Below are 21,044 nucleotides of genomic sequence, written 5' to 3'. Positions count from 1 at the left end.
ACACAAACTAACAAAACAAATTAAATATACCACCAAGCCCTGCTTCTTAGATGATAGGTCGAATATTGACAAAAAAACAAAACTATGAAAAAGGTGCAGTAATAAAAATAAAATTACCGTTCCAAAAACCATAATAAACCAAAAAACAACAACAACAAACATACAGAAACCACTTCAGTTAAACCTAATAAGAGAAAAAAAAAACAAAAACCCCAATCCAGCCAGATAAAGACAGTTAAAGAGGAGTTATGGGACCGGTAACAGAGGAAGCAACTGAACGCGACTGTATTTAACCGCAATGACACACAATACAACAGTTGCAACAGAGATTTTAGCCAGAAATATATTTATTGTGATTTTTTTTGCCACCAACATTAGCAACCAAAAGTCGTCACAATCCTCATCATCATCAACACCATAACCACGACCAGCACCATTAATGTTTTGCAGTGTAACTGCAACTTATTGCCATTATGTTGCCTGTACGTGTAAAATCTATGAATTTTACCATTCATCTGCCACATCACACTTATTAAAGAGGAGAGAGTGAAAGATGGAGAGAGAGTGGTGTTTGCATTGATGCAACATTAGCAGAATCATAGAAAACTAAAGAACATTAGAACATGGAACATTAGCAAAACAGCTTCCGGGAGGATGTTTCTAATCTTCATTACCTGCCCTAACTCTTCACTTTAAATCTCCTCAGAGTGTTGCAATAAGAAATTGACTCATCTTGTGTAATGAGTATAGAGTGTAAAGTAAAATTGTGAAACATGTTTTCTGTTATTTTTTTTAACCACAAACCAAATTACTTGTACCAAAAGGTACAACTTGCAACTCATACTATGCCACAGCACTTCACACACACACACACTGCATATAGAGGGGACAAAGTTTAAGCAATAACCACCACAATAAGTTGTTGGCGTAGGCTGTGCTATACTTAACCGCAAAACAACTATTGCCACTACTATTACTATCTACTTAGTTACTTCTGCTGCTGTTTATGCCGTTGATGACGATGATGTTACTGTTTTCGTATAACGTGGTATAACAACTTCGTCATCATCATCATTATGATTCGCCTTAAGACTGCAGTTAGCTTTTGACGTGGTTATCAATTGTCGTCAGTCATAGGTTTTGCTATGTTGCCAAATGTTTCGGTTTGCTAGCCAGCCCCAACATGAGGTAGCTAAAGTCGTGATCAATTAGAATTGAAAAAAAAATTGATAACTTATAATGTGAAAATGAAAAGGCCTTGGATAGAAATCAAGGTCCTGACTATAGTCTCGTCTATATAGTCCTCACAATAATCCAGACTATGGACGATACAATAGAACGACTTTAGCCGACAGTCTGAACTTAACTGGACACAATTTTTCAAATTGTAATGCAGACTATAGTCGAGACATTTCCTTATAAAGGGATTTAACCAAACATCAACAAGTATCTTTAGGATCCCCAGTTATCGTGAAGCTGACTCGCTTTAATCCAGAATATGTTCCGTCAATATTCCCAATATTGATTGCAGTCATCGTGAAGTTGACTCACTTTGGTCCAGAATAGGTTTCGCCGTAATACCCGAAAGGAGTGTGGTATCTTTCGAATATAAACGTCAAAGAGACTCACCAATTAGGGAAATACACACGGGCTATGGTGACCACAGACACAAAGTGTTCTACTCATTCTCATTGTTGAAACTTCCACAGAAGTTATTTAAAATTTTATCTTCTAGCATGCGCTCCTTCAAATCAATGAACTATCATCACGGCTGTAAGTAGCCTTAATCACACAAGTGAAAGCCCTAAATGTTTGAAGAACTGAATATTAACGTTAAAACGTTCACCCTTAGATCTACAGAATTGATCATTTGAAGTTTTCAAATACATCTCGAAATTAATACACCATCGCAAAGATTCGGCAATCACTTACAGAATTCTTAACTCGATCAGAGCATTGTAGAGTCAACTTCAAACCATCTAATTAGAAGTAAATTTTCTTTAAGGTAAAATCGCAAGATATCTAAAAGACTATGGCGGCAATGAACATTAGATCCCGGAGAGTGGTTTCAATGATTTTAGATAAGTAATTTCAGAAGCTTCCAACGTTCATAAAAACGTTTCATAAAGTCAGTCTTGTTTCACAATATGATCGTTTCTATAGGAGATTTAGAAGAGGAAGATCGTTGAAAGTCAAATTTAACGTAAAATCGCAAGATATTTGAAATACTATGAAGGCAATTAACATAAGATCCCGGAGAGTAGTTCTAATGATTTTAGATAAGTGAATTCAGAAGCATCCATCGTTCATAACAACGTTTCAGAAAGTCAATCTTGTTTAAAATAGGATCGTTTCTATTGAAAATTCAAAAGTGGAAGATCGTGAAAAGTCAAATTTATACACTGATCGTTTGACCATGAATATAGCAGATATTCGAAAGAATATTGATATGATCTCGATATTCATTTTCCAAAACGTTTTCCAAATTATTTTCCATACGTCACGACGAAATTGATTTTTGGCAACTTATGCTTCTGTGCGTAACATTGCCTCAACATAGAATTGGACAGAAACCAATATGGAAAAGAGTGGACGGAGGAAATTGTTTGCTAAGATTGAACGTAAGTTGTTGCAGCATTGACATAAATCGTTGTTGCTGAATTGATCGTTCAACTCCCGGTCTCTCTGAACCAATTATTCTGAGAATGCTCAGTATAGTTTGGTTAGTTTACTATACATAAATACCCAAGCAAGCTCGATCGGATAACGTTTTCACAAAACCACACCCGGCATTATTAACGGGCAGTCTATCAAGGTAAACTTATGATTTTGTGTGCAATCATGTTTTTCTCTTTCTTCCACAAACAAAATCAAGAGTTTTCCCTGTGTATATCGACACAGATATGTACACAGAGTGGAAAAGAAATATACACACTTGTTACTAAATTGAAACCAAAATGTTTATAATATTTCATACGTAAGACAACACTATGTAACTTTGGGTTGTCAACATTGCAACAATTCTTTGTCAAAATGTTAAAAAACGTGGTAAGCACGTGTGTTAAACGTGTTAACAAACGTTTGGTAAAGGGATTGAAAAATTATAAACGCTTTAGTATCAATTTAATACCAGCCGTGTATAGCTTTTTTTCCTCTGTGTATCTGTGATATATCTTAGTAGTTCTGTAAGTCTATAACCAGATGGTTAGCACACGGAGGCTAAGCAATATGTAGTTGTCAGTTTGCTTTGACAGCTACAACCGAGCATTCGCAGAACAGATGTAAAGTTATTTTCTCTTTTCCATTCCTTTTGCAACTGAGAAATAAAGATCGTTAAGGACGAGTTCGATTCGATTTGCATGTCTTGGTTTTATCCAAAATTTGTATCTCTCGCCACATTTCGACATTTGAAATCATACCTCATTACAATATGCAGCTTTGTAATAGAGGTCAAATTTAAAATATGCCAGCACTACTAGGAAAGAGAAAGCTAGAAGATCAATTTTCAACTTCGCGTGTCTTTATAAAACTAAACCCCTAATCGGGTAAATCATGATGAAAATGCTCTCATAACTACTGACGTCTCTTTTTAATATATCGTTTCGTGCGTTCGCAGATTTCTAGTCGGTTAGCATTCGTTAATATCAAAGTTGTTTCTATTTCTTTTCCCAAAATCATTATTATTCACTTCTCTTTTAAATAACACGATCAGCAAGAAATCTGCAGACATATTGTCAAAATATATTCAGAATTTTTTCAATTAAATATTGTTCTTTAAATTTCTTTGAATAAACCAACAGGTGTAAATTAATAATCTCTTCATTCTGAAATAAAAAAAAAAAACAAATACAAAATAAAATACTTTGATCTTAAAATAGCTTGATTTCACAATCACCAACAAATTACATTTTATCAACAACAACAGCAATAAAATAAAAATACAATTTCATAATTTTGCTAATAAATTAAACTTAAATTACATACATACACACACACATAGAAAACAAGAAAGACGACCAAAAACCAAAAACAAAATGTAAACAATGATTTCATAACACCAACAACAGTAGACACAGTTACACAGTAGACACAGTTACACTGTTAATTAAAATACAATACAAATAAGCAACAAAACAAAACTGTACTGCAAAATATATAAATGTCATGTTAAATTAACATTAATGTTAAGTTACATCGATCCAAATGCAACAATAACAGAACGTATTCCCCCACTAATAAACAACTCATAACAAAAATATTTAAAATATTTCTGTTATTACTTGGTGGACATACAAACAGTCACTGTTATGTTATGTGTATGAGAGAGGGATCATATACAAAGAGAGCGAGAGAAAAAATATTCTACATTCCTATAGAAATGCTTGGCATACCCATACAATAACAATAAACAAAACTTTTGTTGATTTTTTTTTCGTTAAAAGGGGGGAATTCTGTTTGGAGCGTTGACAAGAAGAAGCATACAAGAGAGATCGAGTGAGAGAGTGTGATGCAGAGAGCTCTAGTTTGTAGACAAGTGTTTAAATAACAACAATAATAACTTGTTAAACCTCTATTACTCGCGCACTTACACACACCTGCGAGCTCCCTTTTGTTTGTTTTTATTGTGTTTTTTTTTGGTTCAATATGTTTGATTTTGTTTATATTTTTTTCTTGTTTAGGAGAGTATCGTATAGTGGTGATGATGATGATGATGGAGAGTGTAGACTTTTTTAGTTAATGGGTTTTTCCTATTATTCTTACTTCTTGTTATACATACCCGAATACAAAAAATTAAATATTGTGAATGGGGAGCCAAGTTATAGTTGTTGCCTTTCTTTTATTGTGTTTTCTTATGTTTGAGTAATATACAGGTATGGAAAATTGGAATTTCAAAAAAATATTCAAGAAATCAGTTTTCTAGATGAATTTCCCTAGCATTTTGCTTCATGAACACTTAGGGATGTAATATCTGGAATAATTGGACTCGCAAGACTTTCGGTGTTTTAATATCCTCTCTCTTCACTTATTTTCTATTTGTCAGAATCCGTCTGTCAATCTAATTTCGGACTTATTACGTCTGATTCGTCATTTCGTTTTCTTTACTTGGGGCCCCGATACCATTTTTGTGAGTTCACCTAAACTTCCAATATTCCTAAGAGACTATATGTGAATCCCTTGTCAATGTTTTTTAATTAAACCTCTTTGCACCGAATACTTTGGATTCATCATCTTAACTTATTTCAGTTCTAGTTCGGTTCTACTTCAATTCTAGTTGAGCTCTAGTTAAATTCTAGTTCAGTTCTAGTTTAGTTCTAGTTCAGTTCTGTTCTTGTTCAGTTCTAGTTCAATTCTAGTTCAGTTCTAGTTCAGTTCTAGTTCAGTTCTAGTTCAGTTCTAGTTCAGTTCTAGTTCAGTTCTAGTTCAGTTCACGTTTAGTTTCAGTTCTAGTTTAGTTCTAGTTCAGTTCTAGTTCAGTTCTAGTTCAATTCTAGTTCAGTTCTAGTTCAGTTCTAGTTCAGTTCTAGTTCAGTTCTAGTTCAGTTCTAGTTCAGTTCTAGTTCAGTTCTAGTTCAGTTCTAGTTCTAGTTCAGTTCTATTTCAGTTCTAGTTTAGTTCTAGTTCAGTTCTAGTTCAGTTCTAATTAAGTTGTAATATTGATATAGTGTAACAGTACTGACTTCTCCAGCCCTGCTACTACACAAGAGTATTTAGTATATTTTGGGAGAGCATAAGTAATTGTTGTTTTTGTATGTGTGGAGCCCTACCTTCTTACCTCCACTAAACAACTCATTGATATCATACATTTAGTCTTAAACGTTCTCTTGATTCTGCGCGATCGTTTTTAACGCGTTTTTCTGTGGCTGGTTCAAAGAAATTTTCGGAAGAAAAAAAATATATACATATTTCTATACCCTATAATATCAAATAAAACTAAGGGGCTTCTAACGCTTTTTTTTTTGGTGTAATGGTTCTAATAGAAATTATTGGCCATTTCTAATCCACAGCAGGGCTGTTGAAAAAGATATTGTTTAATAATATAAAAAAAGTACCTATTTTGTAAATGATTTTAAATTAATTAAAATAAAGGTGTAAAAATTCAAGTGGCCATATTTGTTTAAAGAAAATTTTTGAAAATTTAAAAAAAGTGAAAAAATTGATAATTAAATATTGCAACAAAATCGTAAAAAAAAGTATAGAAAAAGTTTATAGAGTTCTGGTTTTCTTTTGGAGATCACGCTCTCATTGTTTACTGCTAAAGTTGTTCCCCCTCCCCCTTTCACACTGTTTTGTAGAGCGTGGTGCGCTCTCTCTCTGGTTTTTTTGTTACGCCAAAAAGTTAAAGAAAATGAAGTGTAAAAATTGTGCAAAAAATCAATAGAAGGAAAATTCAAGAAAATATCGTAAAGTATTTATAAAACCAAGTGATCATTAACCTTTAGTTTTGAATAAAAAAAAAACATCTGTTCTAAAGCAAATTAAAAAATAAATAAAAAAGAAAACATAAAACATAAAGAATATTGAAAAAAATATTAAAAATAAAAGAAAATCTTAAGAAAAATTGATGCCATAAAAATAGAAAATCTAAAGTTTTCAATAAAAAAAAAATTGTGTTAAACTAAAAAAGTGCCAAATTTTAATAAATTATAAAGAAATTAAAATCTTAAACTAGCAGCAAAGAAGCGCGCCTATTTTTATCTTTATTTCATCATCGAAAAATACGAAAAACTCATTAACAACATCGTCTACAAAATCCCCTCTAGCATTCTCTGCTGTTTGTTCCTATACACTCTTAAAAGAAACGAAAAAAAATTAATGAATTTGTATAAATTTCTTAGAAATTATAAGAAAAAGATAAACATTTAAAAAAAATTTTAAAAATTATAAAAAATTAACCCATTTTAGCAAAAACAGAAAAAATCTTTCAATTCCCCGTTTAAAAAAAAATTCTATTAATTTGTTTTATTTTTATTAAAAATTACGCATGAAAAATATTACCAGCTCTGGCACTTGCGGCAGTGGCCTGCTGCAATTGCAAAATAATCTGGTGGTCAGTCATCAATTGGAAAATGGTGATGATACCAAACAAAAAGGTAAACTCTTCTTTCCTGTTCTCTAAAGTTTATTTAAAACGAAAAAAAGTACTATTTTAAACCTATTTGGTACTTTTTTCTAAATTTCATTTGCCCTGTCTACGACCTTTAACCCTTTGGCTTGGAACATAAAATTTATCAATCAATTAATGAACTCTACTCCTTTCTCCCCTTTAATTTAATATTTACGCTCTCCTTTTTTTAATTTGTCTTAACTCCACTCTTGCCTTTTTCTGGCTTTCTCTTGTTTTGTATATTCTTCTTAATTTTTGTTCTTATTTTGCATCATATTTCTCTCGTTTTCTTCCATGTTTTTTTTTTAATTTTTTGCATCCGTATCATTTAATTTTATCATTATTATTATTTTTATATTTTTTACATTTTCATCTTTTATTAAATGTTGTTGTTTTCATTTTGCGTATAAATGTCACATTTGTTGTCATTTTAGTTTTTTCTCCTCCCTCCCTCCCCTCTCCTTTGCTGTGACACTATCAAACTCTTTTTTATATTATTTTCCACCTTCCTAATGTGATCTTATTTTGTTATTGTTGTTATGTCGTCTGCTTCTTCTTATTGTTTGTTTCATTTACCTGTTTTTTTTCCTACAGAGGTGTATGTTTGTGTGTGTGTGTGTGTGTATGTTTGTCGTTTAACAAGAAAAAGTGACTTGTTTTCTGTTTCTTGTTAGTGTTGTTTTTGTAGAGTTTTTTATTTACTTTTTTTTTTGAAAGAGATGCAAAACTACATTGAGAGAAATTTTAGAAGAATATTATGTGTTTACAATTGAAGTGATTCTGATAGGAATTTGGAAAAAATCTTATTGGAAACTAAATGAAATTTTGGGATCATAGGCGGTCATTGCTATAAACAAATGGTCCACATAATAATGATCCATGAACCTCTGGAATCTCCGTAACAATATCACTATAATAAAGTTTTAACTTCTAAAATAGAGAAATGAAATGCACCAAGTACTCATTAGGGTTCTATAGTTGAAACAAAAAGTCGACTTTTCCATTTTTTGCATTAAGTCGAATTTTTTTCGACTTTTTCGGGGTTTTTCCGACTTTTTGATTTTTTTTTCGACTTTTTCAACTTTTCGATTTTTTTGACTTTTTGACTACTATCAACTTTGTTTGACAATTTTTTTTTACTTTCTTTTTGAGATTTTTCGACTATTTTAGAGTTTTGACTTTTTTTACTTTTTTTTTAATTTTATACTTTTTTTCTACTATTTTCGACATAGGTATTCGGACTTTTTTCAACTTTTAAATTTTTTTCAACTTTTTAACTATTTTCGACCTTTTCCGATTTTTCGTTTTTTTTTGACTATTTTCGACTACTATCGACTTTTTTCGACTATTTTTTTATTTCTTTCGAGTTTATTTAATTTTCTACATTTTCCGACTTTATGACTATTTTCGATTTTTTTCGACTTTTTGACTATTTTCGACTTCTTTCGACTATTTTTTTTACTTTTTTCGAATTTTGCGGACTATTTTAGAGTTTTTTAACTTATTTAAATTTGCGACTATTTTTGACTTTTTTATACTATTTTCGACTTTTTCCGGCTTTTTGTTTCTTTTTTCGACTTTGTTGTTTTTTGAACTTTTCGACTTTATGACTATTTTCGACTATTTTTTACTTTTGTCGAGTTTTTCCGACTATTTTAAAGTTTTTGACTTCATTTCACTTTTTTTAAATTTTCGACTATTTTTGACTTTTTTCTACTATTTTCGGGTTTTCGAATTATTCCGACTTTTCGACATTTTACGACATTTTTCTTTTATTGACTTTGTAAACTTTTCGATAGTTGACTTCGACTTTTCGACAAAAAGTCGATTGTTTTATTATTCGAAAGCCGATTTATAGAACCCACTTGTCATTCATTAACAATTCATTCGCAATAGTTAATTTTTTTCTAAAAAGCTGTTTTTTGTTTACAAAATAAAATCGCAAAATTTTGCAATATAGAAATTTTTTCAAGTCAAAAAGTTAGTAAACAAAAAAAGTTAAAAGTATACATATATCACTTTAAATATTGTTTACCGCTAGGGGGTAATGTTCCCAATATTGACTCCAAATTGGTGGTTATGGTCGAAGCATTTGAAACTGGGGGAAATAACAGGCCTAGGAAGCCGTTAACTACCAACGAAAGTCTATATCAGAGAATGCAAACTGGTTGACCCCTAAAAGCCGGAAGATAATTCGAATGATATCGGCTAATAAAGTTATGTTAAAAACCTATTTAAGAAAAGTGTCCTTATACCAATTACATTATATTAAAAATTATTGATTGTTAGAAAATACCTTCATATAGGATATCATACCATGAACATTTCGAAATAGAATCAGGAACAGATGACTCAAAGTGATATTCCTTTAAACAGTTAAATTTCCACATTAGATGCTTTATGTAAAACCGGGATCATGTTAATATAAGAGATTAATATTCACCCTTATCGCCAATCATAACTTCACTTGAAATATGTTTCCTTTTCACTTTTTTCGTTCACTAACTTTTTTTTGTCGGGAAAAAAATTTCAACATTAAACAGCTGTTCCAAATAAAATCAACTATTGTGAATGAATTGTTCACAACAAGTTTACGATATCAATTTTCCCTTCGAGGAAAATGAAAATTAAAAGGGAAAAAAAATTATCACTTCTATTGGTGATAATGATGATTTTAAATTGTGAGACATTGATCATCATAAATCAGATCAACCACATGGGTAAATCGGTTGTTATACAGACTAATCTGACCTAAGAAATCTAATGGGTTTATCTAACAATAAACACATTCACCTAAAGTTAGGTGGAGAGAGAAATTTTGTATAATACATCCATATGAGGAACTAATAGAGCTCCATATATAGTGCCAAAGATTTAAAAAGTATGAATCTCTGCCTTAATATTCGCAATATGTTTTCAGCTTAATGTCTATAGAGTTTCTATATATGAATGCGGGTTCCGAAATTAACCTCAAATCAAGAACAGATAGCGTGATAGTCAGGACAATAAAGAACAATAATTCACAGAGTGTTGATTCCCGGACTGTATGCTTTATATGTATATATCAGAGAGGGAAAGAACTTCCAAGGAGATTGTTATTCAGAATATGTCTCTTCAACCCTTTAAATGTCTATTTTCCTAGACTTGTTGTAAAAATATGTCCGGGGTAGTCTGATATATACTTCGCTTTTCAAATATTAAAAAAATAAACATTCAACAGCTTAAAATCATTGTTATCAAAGAATGTGCAAAATAGATGAGATTTAAAATGAAGATCCTAAATGTGGTGACATTTTTCTTAAGTCCGGGGGTAATTAACAACGATATCGGTAAATTAAATGTCTTATAGACGAGACAGCAAGTGTCCATTCTCTCGCTTACAAAGGGGACGATTGTCTTCACCCTCGTTTAAAAAGAGTACATCCGTTAGATGTAAATTACTCTTTGTCGAACTGCTGGAAACACAATAAAAGAATTTCGGAATTGTAGCAGAATTCTCAAATATTCCAGAGAAATGTAAAATATCGAGGAAATTACTCATTGAGAGTTGAAAGCTTAAGATATGGTGAAAAACCAAATTTATTGGTGTATCTCCGCTAAGTCGTAGGTATGGGTATTTATAATACAAAGAATAACTGAATTATAAACCTTGTCCCTTGATATGACTTAAACTAATTCTACAAAAATGATTTAAAGGAGCCTGGCGTCTCAAGTTTCCTTTAAGAGAATCGTATTCTATTACGCTATTGATTCTCTCGAAAATTTGCAGATTAGGAAGAGGGTGAAAAAAATATAAAAGCCTGGTAACAAATTGACACTAAAGTGTTCACAATTGTTCAATAATATTCGTTTTCAAAGTATATATACATACGTAAGACAACACTATGTAACATAGACAACGCAACGTTGTTAACATTGCAACAGTTCGTTGTCGAAATCTAAATTAAGTATAGTGAGCTTACATGTTTGTTAACATTCAGACAACGGATGTGTATAAAATGTAAATTTCGACAACGAATTGTTGCAATGTTGACAACATTATAAAGTCTTTGCTGTCAATGTGGAACCAGACGTACCTCTGTGTAGCGATATAGAACTCAATTTAATAAATTCAGGATTTATCGGTTGTTCAAAGGGAAGGAATTGGTATCATAATAAGATTCCTGGTTAATTCCTCGGGAAAAGGGTGCAACTCTTGCTTTATTTAACTTGAATTAGTAATTTTCCAAAAAAAAGTTTGTTTAGTATTTTAAAAATAAGTTATTTAAATAAATTAAAAACAAATTGTTTTTTCAAATATATATTTCATATTACGTCAATGTAAAAACCGCAAGTTAATCTAAGGATTTCTTGAGAATTTTATAAATTTCAAATACAATTTATCATTTATTTCTGTAATTGCTGATGAATTTGTATTTGTTGAATATATAAACAGATCTACACAGATTAATCATTCATTTATACTATATTACTTATTCTATATCTTATTACTAATCCAAAATTTATTCGTTCTTTTTTTTTCATTACAGGTAAGCACATTTTTTATCAGTTGGAATTAGTAATGTACTAAAGTTGTGAGTATAACTCTACATTTCAATTTCAAAGTTTAGAATAAACAATTGATCCATTTTCTTCTACGCTAATTTCTTTCGGTGTAATTTATTTTATTAATTAACACAATGTTAAACAAATTAATACATTTAAATATTTGTTAATCACCTGTCTTAAGTTCTTTAACTTAAGATTATCAATCTTTCCTTTTCTATATTAACACTCCCTCTTTAACTCTTTCTCACTCTTACTCCCTCTTTTAATAATTTTTTCCATCGTAAACGCTTTAAAAAGAAAATTTTCTCACGGTGTATTTACCTTATTGTGCTGCACATTTTCTTTCTTTTTTTATATTATTTACATATTTATGTTTAACTTTGTTAATGATGTTAAAAAGTCAAATCAACACATGTTGTTAATTAAATAAATTTATGTTTTATTTTTAAATTATTATTGTTGTTGTTTGGATTTTTCTGTTTAGTTTTTTGTTTTCTTAAATAACAATTAATTAAGATTAATGAAATTAAATTGAAACGAAAAATGATGAAAAAAAGAGACAACATGTAAATTTTGAAAATGTTTAGAGATTTCCTGTATATAATTTTTGCAAAAAAAAAAAAATTAAAATTTTAAACATGATTTTTTATGTCTGCAAGCTAAACAAAACAACTACAGCAGCAAGCATCAGCCACAAAACAACCCAGTTTTCCTAATGGGTCATATTTGCCAAATTGGCGACGTACACTAAGCACAGTGGTTAGATAATGCCAAATAAAGGGAAAATATTTTCAAGTAAAGTTAAGAATATATTAAAACGATTTAGTTCATTTATAGTTCAGTTCTAGTTTATTTCTAGTTCAGTTCTAGTTCAGTTCTAGTTCAGTTCTAGTTCAGTTCTAGTTCAGTTCTAGTTCAGTTCTAGTTCAGTTCTAGTTCAGTTCTAGTTCAGTTCTAGTTCAGTTCTAGTTCAGTTCTAGTTCAGTTCTAGTTCAGTTCTAGTTCAGTTCTAGTTCAGTTCTAGTTCAGTTGTAGTTCAGTTCTAGTTCAGTTCTAGTTCAGTTCTAGTTCAGTTCTAGTTCAGTTCTAGTTCAGTTCTAGTACAGTTCTAGTTCAGTTTTAGTTCAGTTCCAATTCAGTTCTAGTTCAGTTCTAGTTCAGTTCTAGTTCTAGTTCTAGTTCAGTTCTAGTTCAGTTCTAGTTCAGTTCTAGTTCAGTTCTAGTTCAGTTCTAGTTCAGTTCTAGTTCAGTTCTAGTTCAGTTCTAGTTCAGTTCTAGTTCAGTTCTAGTTCAGTTCTAGTTCAGTTCTAGTTCAGTTCTAGTTCAGTTCTAGTTCAGTTCTAGTTCAGTTCTAGTTCAGTTTTAGTTCAGTTCTAGCTGAGTTCTACTTCAGTTCTAATTCAGTTGTAGTTCAGTTCTAGTTTAGTTGTAGTTCAGTTTCAATTCAGTTCTAGTTCAGTTCCAATTCAGTTCTAGTTCAGTTCTGGTTCAATTTTAATCACTTGTAATTGAGTGCTTCTTCAGTTGTAGTTCTTAGTTCGGTTTAACCTTAAAAGCAAATTTTGGAAAATATATTTCTGCCTGGCCCACAGTGCTTCCTTGTACTCAGATATGTATGTATTAGTTTTTACAGGTCCACACTCACACCCATAGCGATAGATATACATACATGGCTGCAAAATAAACACGTTTTTTATTGTTTGGTTCATTTACTCTTTCCACTGTTTTGTATTTATATTTTTTCCATTTTCAACATTAAAGCTCTGGTTCCCGAAGAGCCCAAGTGTCAGGCTCTATTAGAGTGTGTGCTATATATTTTTGCTGTTTGGCTCATTTTAAGTTTTAGTTGTTGGTTTTATTTTACCTTTTTTTAATGTTTTTTTTTTCACGTTGGCCCAGCAAAAAACAACAACAGACGTTTTTATTGTTGTTGTTTTTTTATATTTTTTTCTCTTGGACTCGTTTTTTATTTAGTTTTTGTTTTTTTTTTGTTTAGTTGTCAGTTTTTTTCTTCATTTCTTGTGTCTCTGTTGTTGTTATTGCTTTATGTTGATTTTGGGCTTGATCACCTTCTTTAAATAAAAACCAACAACAAATAATCCACTACACCCGAGCCGCAGCAGCAGCCGCTACAACAACTACTATAATAATGTGAACAAAACACAAAAAAAAATTAAGGCGCGCTTATACATATTTTTTTGGTTAATTTTATTGTTGTTGGTTTTTGTTATTGTTTTGTTTTATTAATTCCTGGCCAGATTTTGAAAAAAAAAATCCAAAATATAAATAAACTAAAACTTTGTGTGTCTGTAAGTCTCTTTTTGAACGAAGACAAAAAACCTTTAAAGTTTAAACACACGAGTCTTGTTTTTTGGGCCGTGTTTAGAGTTTTTGTTGTTGTCGTCTTGATTTTTGTTATTATTATTGTTGCTGCTGTTGTTAGTTTGTTGCTGTTTTTAACCCGCTTTATTGCTAAAACATTGGCTAAGAAAAGAAATAGTTTTGAAGGTGTGAATCACACTGATCAGAATTGATCAGTTTAGCTCTAGTTAGGCTCTGGTTTCTAGCTAAGTTCTAGTTCAGTTCAATTTCAGTTCTAGTTTAGTTCTTGTTTAGCTCTAGTTTTATTCTTGTTTAGTTCTAGTTCAGTTCTAGTTCATATCTAATTCAGTTCAAGTTCAGTTCTAGTTTATTTGTAATTCAGTTCTAGTTAAGTTCTATTTCAGTTCTAGTTTACTTCTGGTACAGTTCTGGTTCAGTTCTAGTTCAGTTCTAGTTCTAGTTCAGTTCAGTTCTAGTTCAGTTCTAGTTCAGTTCTAGTTCAGTTCTAGTTCAGTTCTAGTTCAGTTCTAGTTCAGTTCTAGTTCAGTTCTAGTTCAGTTCTAGTTCAGTTCTAGTTCAGTTCTAGTTCAGTTCTAGTTCAGTTCTAGTTCAGTTCTAGTTCAGTTCTAGTTCAGTTCTAGTTCAGTTCTAGTTCAGTTCTAGTTCAGTTCTATTTCAGTTCTAGTTCAGTTCAAGTTCAGTTCTAGTTCAGATCTATATTAGTTCTAATTCAGTTATTGTTTTTTGACAGGAGCACTATTGCTGGATGTATAAATAATCATTTTGCACGACGATTGTGAAGCACCTACTCCCTCACCCAATAGACCCAAAGAAATATATTGACAGTCTTTAAACGTAAATATAAATGAATAGAGAAGGAGGGAAGTGACGAAGTGGAGGGATTAAACTTGTGCGCCTCGTACATACATACACACACATGATCATTTGCTTAAAAAGGCAAGACGAGAAGTTGTTGGGCCAGTTTTAAATTTGATGTTGTTGTTTCTTATTCAAGCCATATTCAAAACAGAGACATGTTCGTTTGTAAGTAGAGGTTGTTTTTGTCTTAAAGTTAGGTTTGGTTTTGCTGCGGATCGTTTCGGTTAGTTTTGTTGTAGTTGTTGCTGTTGTATTGCTTTTTATTCTCAATGTTTAGTTTGTTCGGCTTGATTTGTATTCATTTCATTTTCGTATCTTTATTATACTCTCGTATATTTTATTAACTAAGTTTTTTTATTTTTTTTCAATTCATTTTATTTATATAGATTTTTATTTTCTTGAAAACACACTCATGTCAAAGATACTTAATAATGGTTGTTGTTTGTTGTTGTTGCTGTTGTTTTATCTATAAGAAGAGATATCTGTTAAAACCAGCAACAACAACAACAATAATAATAATAATATTTTAATAAGAAGCAGCAAAATCCCCATCACAACAATATCAAATCAACCGCTTAGTATTTTTGTTTTCTGTCTCTCTACACAATCAATTGGTTTATTAATATTCATGAGTTTAAAACTTTATTATTATTTTGTTTGTATCTCGATATATAAATTTTTTGAATTTGTATTTTTTCCTAAGAATATTAAACATTTAAATGAAAAAAAAACTTCTCATCATTCGTCATATACAAAAGAACATTTTTTTTAAACACAATTCTTAACGAAATAAAAGTAAGATTCTGAATTCTCTGTCGTTAAGGTTTTACTTTTTTTTTAATTTTTGTGGTTTTCACCAGTCAGTGGTCTTTTTTATTGATATTTTTACTTTTCGGTTTTAATTCTTTTTTTTTAAGAAGAAAACAGGCGTGTGTCAATTAATTTAACATAAATTTTGAAAAATTTCTTTTTTCGGTCTGCTGCTTAAAAAGTGTTATCTTAAACGAGCCGCCATTTAATTTGTAGTTGTTGTTCTTTAAAAAAGGGTTTTCTTATTTTATGAGTAAAAGAAGAGATCGGTCAGCCTGTTTATGAATGGAGAGGTTAAGATCAAATAGTATACTTCTTGAGGGCGATCCGACCAACTGTTGTTGTAATCATTAAATAATTCTCACCGTTAGATTTTCCTAATTTACAGTTTGAAGACATGATTTATTACACATAGTGACCTAAATTACGTAACCATAGTTGAGGCTTTATTGTACATTATGCTTCAATGGAAAGCATAGAGGACTCTTTATTTCAGTTCTAGTTCAGTTCTAGTTCAGTTCTAGTTCAGTTCTAGTTCAGTTCAGTTCTAGTTCAGTTCTAGTTCAGTTCTAGTTTAGTTCTAGTTCAGTTCTAGTTCAGTTCTAGTTCAGTTCTAGTTCAGTTCTAGTTCAGTTCTAGTTCAGTTCTAGTTCAGTTCTAGTTCAGTTCTAGTTCAGTTCTAGTTCAGTTATAGTTCACTTCTAGTTCAGTTCTAGTTAGTTAGTTCTACATTTCCTAAAACTATAATTTGTTCTAAACCCAACCAGTATTAACTTAAGATCCTACTGGAAGAAATAACAATAAAAGAAGATAGATCATTTAGTTTGCAAAAAAAAGAAACATGATAAATAAACTAGCAAAAGAAAAAAATAGGGAGTGTAGCAACAAAGTTGTGGTGATGTATTGTTCAGACGCCTACATACAAAGACATAAAACAGAGGGACAGTTGTCGTACATACACAGATATATGTATTTTTTTGTTGCTAAATGTTAAAAGTCTGATCACAATAGTTTTTTTTATTTATTACAACAATCTTTAAAAAGAAAAAAAAAATAATAGCACTGAGTGAAGAGAATATCAATTGAAAAAATGTTTTCTTATATAAAACAGAAAACTCAACTTAAAATAGATAAAAAAATAAAATAAAGTTAAACAAACATATAAAAAAATATATAGGGCCTTTTTGAAGTGTAAATTTTGACTGTGCCAAAAAGAAAAAAAAAAACACACGCGAAATAGCGCAAAAATTAAATTTAATTTTTGTTAGTTTGATGGTGTACTGATGATTTTTAACGTAAACGTGACATGTCTAAACTTCCGGTTAAAATCAACTGAAAAAACCAAAAACAACAGCAAACTCTCCCTTTATGTGTCGAACACAAGAAAACCATGCTATTTTTAATTTTTTATGTTTATTTAGTTTTAATTCTTTTTTTACTTTTTTTGCTGATTTTTTTGTTTTGGGTTTATTTTTATGTATTTTGTTTTCTTATTTATTAGTTTTAACTTAAAATGGAAAAGAAAGTCAAATAAACATTAAATAGTTGTATTTTTTGCAATATTCTTTTTTATTTATGTTCTCTCTTTTTATCGGGTTTTATAAACAAATAACACTGGACTACAAATTTCTATTATAATTAAAATTAAGTTTATTTTTACTTTTTTTCTAGAACACACTTAGCATCCTTGTGTTTCATTTCCTGTTTTGTCACTGTTGTCTACTAAGCGTTTTTTTTCTTGGCTTTTTTCTTGTAGTCTAGTGTAGTTTTAGTTATTGTCAATTGCTGCTGCTACTTGTTAAGTTTTTTTTCTTATAAATATACTTCTATTTTAACTTATATTTTCTGTGTAATGTCTATCTAGTACATACATACATGCTTATGTATGTGTGTTTGTATGTTAATTTGATATTATCACTTGTTTGTCTTGTTTTTTTTCTTGTTGTAGATTTTTTTTTGCAAACCATTATTATTACTATAACTCTTTGTCTATTTTTTCTACGCTACTCTATTCTTTTCTTTTAGTTATTACTCATTAAGTGATGCTAAAATGGCGTTTTTAAAAGCATTAACTGATTTACAGTGTAATTTTCTATAAAAAAGTTTTTTCTTTTTCAAGATAATAATTTTTCATAGGAAACTGGTCTCTAAAAGAAGAAGTTGATTTACCAAAGAAAAATTTATTTACAATACATGTTAATAATCATGTAAATTAAAGCCAATATTTTGGCGTTTTCTTTTTTCCCCAACACCCACAATTTTGGCCCTTTTTTTCTAAGATTATAGCAAATTATCTTTTTTTTATTTCTGTTGTTATTTACTTTTCCTGCTGCTGCTTCAGTTTACTTGTTTGTTTGTTTGTTTTTTTATCGCTGACAAATGTTGCTGATTAAAAGAAAAGGAAAACAACAAGTAAAACTAAAACTATATAAATGTTTATCTTCTACGACAGAAATGAGCAGTAATTTGTTGAGTTTTTATCAATTAATTTTTGCGCAAAATGTTTATGTGTAACAATAAGATTTATGGTTTGCACGAAATTGCTTGAATTGAAAGGTTAAGAAATCTGACTGAATTTGGAGGCCCATATAACAATAATACATGGGAGTATTGTTTTTAATAGGTAAAAACTAGGAATACTGATTCTGTGGGACTCTATAGACTAGGCTATAAAAAAAGACTATAGACTATGGTAGAAACTAGATCATCGACTAGACCATAGACTAGACTAGAATATAGACTAGACTATAGTCTAGACTATAGACCAGGATATATAAAAAAAACTGTAGACTGGACTAGAATAGACTATAAAGTAAAATACAAACTAGATTATAGATTTTAGATTATAGGCTGGCCTGTAGACCAGATGGTAAACCTAAATATAAACCAGACTATAAACTAGACTATATACTAAACTATCGACTAGATTATAGACTAGACTAAAGACTGGATTATAGACTAGACTATAAACTAGACTATAGACTAGACTATGGACTAGACTATAGACTAGACTATAGAATAGACTATAGACTATACTATAGACTAGGCTATAGACTAGACTATAGACTAGACTATAGACTAGACTATAGACTAGACTATAGACTAGACTATAGACTAGACTATAGACTAGACTATAGACTAGACTATAGACTAGACTATAGACTAGACTATAGACTAGACTATAGACTAGACTATAGACTAGACTATAGACCAGACTATAGACTATAGACCAGACTATAGACTATAGACCAGACTATAGACTAGACTATAGACTAGATTATAGTTTCGACTATATACTAGACAATAGACTAGACTATAGACACATAATGGGCTATATACTAGACTATAAACTGGACTATAAACTAGACTGCGGACTATACTAAAGCCTAGACTATATACTAGACTAAACACTAGACTATAGACTGGAATATCGCCTAGACTTTAGACTAGACTGTTGACTAGACTATAGACTAAACTGTTGACTATATACTAGACTATATACGAGACTATATACTAGACTATAGACTAGACTATATACTAGACTATAGACTAGACTATATACTAGACTATAGACTAGAATATATACTAGACTATAGACTATACTATATACTAGATTATAGATTATACTATATTAGACTATAGACTAGAATATTAGAATATTTACTAGACTATAGCCTAGAATGTATTCCAGACTTTATTCTAGGCTATAGACTAGGCTATGGAGTGTACTATCGTCTGGACTATAGCTTGGAATACGATCCAAATTATAGTGCATTTCACCATTTCTTTCAGAAATCAAAGACGCAACCCCTTCTCTCTCCAAACGTTGACATTTTCTATGTTTATTTGTTTTTAACATTGACAGTGCGAATATTTATTTACCTTTTCGTTCTCTTCTCAAGACAAAATAAAACACAACGAAATGCTGTTTGTATAAACACAATCGCCTTAAAGATCAGATGGCAGAACAAAGACAGCAAAAAAAAAAAAAAAAAATAATGACAACTTTAGCTGCAACAGCAATAACAATAAACTTAAAATAAACACTAACTGAATATTAAAATGAAACAAAAATATATATGTACATACATACATATGTTTATTTGTTTGTAATTTCTGCACTTTCAGCAGAATTATTTATTATTCATTTGCAAACATACATTTGAACACTTACTCCAATCGAACGACCAACCGACGAGAGTGTGTGCAAGTGCGAATAGTGAAAATTTACTGGTGTTGCTGTCTAAAGGCCTTTTTTTTCTCTGTGTTTCGTTTTCTTAAAAAAACACACCTTAACACCATGTTTCGAACCATGTGAGTTGTATATAGAATTATTATTATTATTTCAATAATGGTAATGGAAATTTGTACTGGCAGTGGTACATGGATATGTACAAACACTCGCTCTGTTCTAATGACCACTACGATGACGAAAAACTAACTTAACACAATGGGGCCAGAGTAGGAAGATATAACAACTTCCAATAACGATATGTGATCTTGCGTATGGCTGACAACGTTTCTCTTAGTCTCTCTTTGATTTCTTTTTGGATATGTAGGAACTATCAAAGTCTTTAATATTCCAATTTATTTTTCCAACATTCTGTCATATAGTTTCTTCTTCTACCCATTGTGCAAATGTTTTCCAAACAAGTCGTCTTAAGATGATAAACTATAGAATAATATTTTTTATTTATTTATACATTTTCTTGTATTACTTCTTCTTATTTACACCTAAAACAAAGTGTTGAAGGTAAATACACATAAATAATTTTATCTTTTTTAACTTTTCGTTGCATTTTAAATGTGTTCTTTTACACGGTTTTCTCTTTTTGTTGTAAGTGGTTGAAAAAACACAACGTATTAGAGTTCTACTATTAAATTATTTCAGTTTTTTTGCTTTTTTTCACAAGAATAATTGAATGTTTGAACGTGTTCCAACATATTTTAAATATATCTTTTGTCTTGAGAAAATACACTTGAAATATTTAAAAGCTTGAGGCAGAGTTTGAGTAAAACTTACAAATTTTAAAAAAATCTTAAACTGAATGAGCTTTGTTTTTATATCTGGTTTGAAATGGTTTATAAAACAGTATTAGTTTTAAGCTTTTATTAGTCGGACATTAGGATTATCAAATCCCTAAACAGCTCTCAGTATTTTAGAGGATCAATTTGTTGATAATTCTCATTCTGTTAAACAGATGTGAATGATGAACTGACCTAGATCGAAACTAGAAATGAACTAGATCATAACTAGAACTAAACTAGAACTAAACTAGAATTTAACTAGAACTGAACTAGAACTGAACTAGAACTGAACTAGAACTGAACTAGAACTGAACTAGAACTGAACTAGAACTGAACTAGAACTGAACTAGAA

The 21,044-nt window shown here is 30.4% G+C and overlaps 1 protein-coding gene across 5 annotated transcripts in view; it reads left to right on the top strand.

Annotated features, from left to right (window-relative positions):
* LOC111682267 (protein scalloped) overlaps positions 1-21,044 on the top strand; it is a 215,887-nt gene that overhangs the window by 101,754 nt on the left and 93,089 nt on the right. For 2 of the 5 annotated variants that reach the window (XM_046946981.1, XM_046946980.1), the window contains exon 1: positions 5,802-7,091. The exons of 1 other annotated variant lie outside the window; for it this stretch is intronic. In XM_046946981.1, coding sequence (XP_046802937.1) covers positions 6,983-7,091 — 109 coding nt within the window. In that variant the 5' untranslated portion in view covers positions 5,802-6,982. Of the gene's footprint in view, positions 1-5,801; positions 7,092-21,044 lie in introns of those variants that run through there. 2 more of the 5 variants (XM_046946984.1, XM_046946983.1) reach the window with 2 other exon arrangements.

Source organism: Lucilia cuprina, chromosome 3 (assembly GCF_022045245.1).
Source record: "Lucilia cuprina isolate Lc7/37 chromosome 3, ASM2204524v1, whole genome shotgun sequence".
NCBI lineage: Eukaryota > Metazoa > Arthropoda > Insecta > Diptera > Calliphoridae > Lucilia > Lucilia cuprina.
The sequence above is the reverse complement of the archived record's forward strand: the minus strand, read 5'-3'. Positions and strand labels throughout refer to the sequence as shown.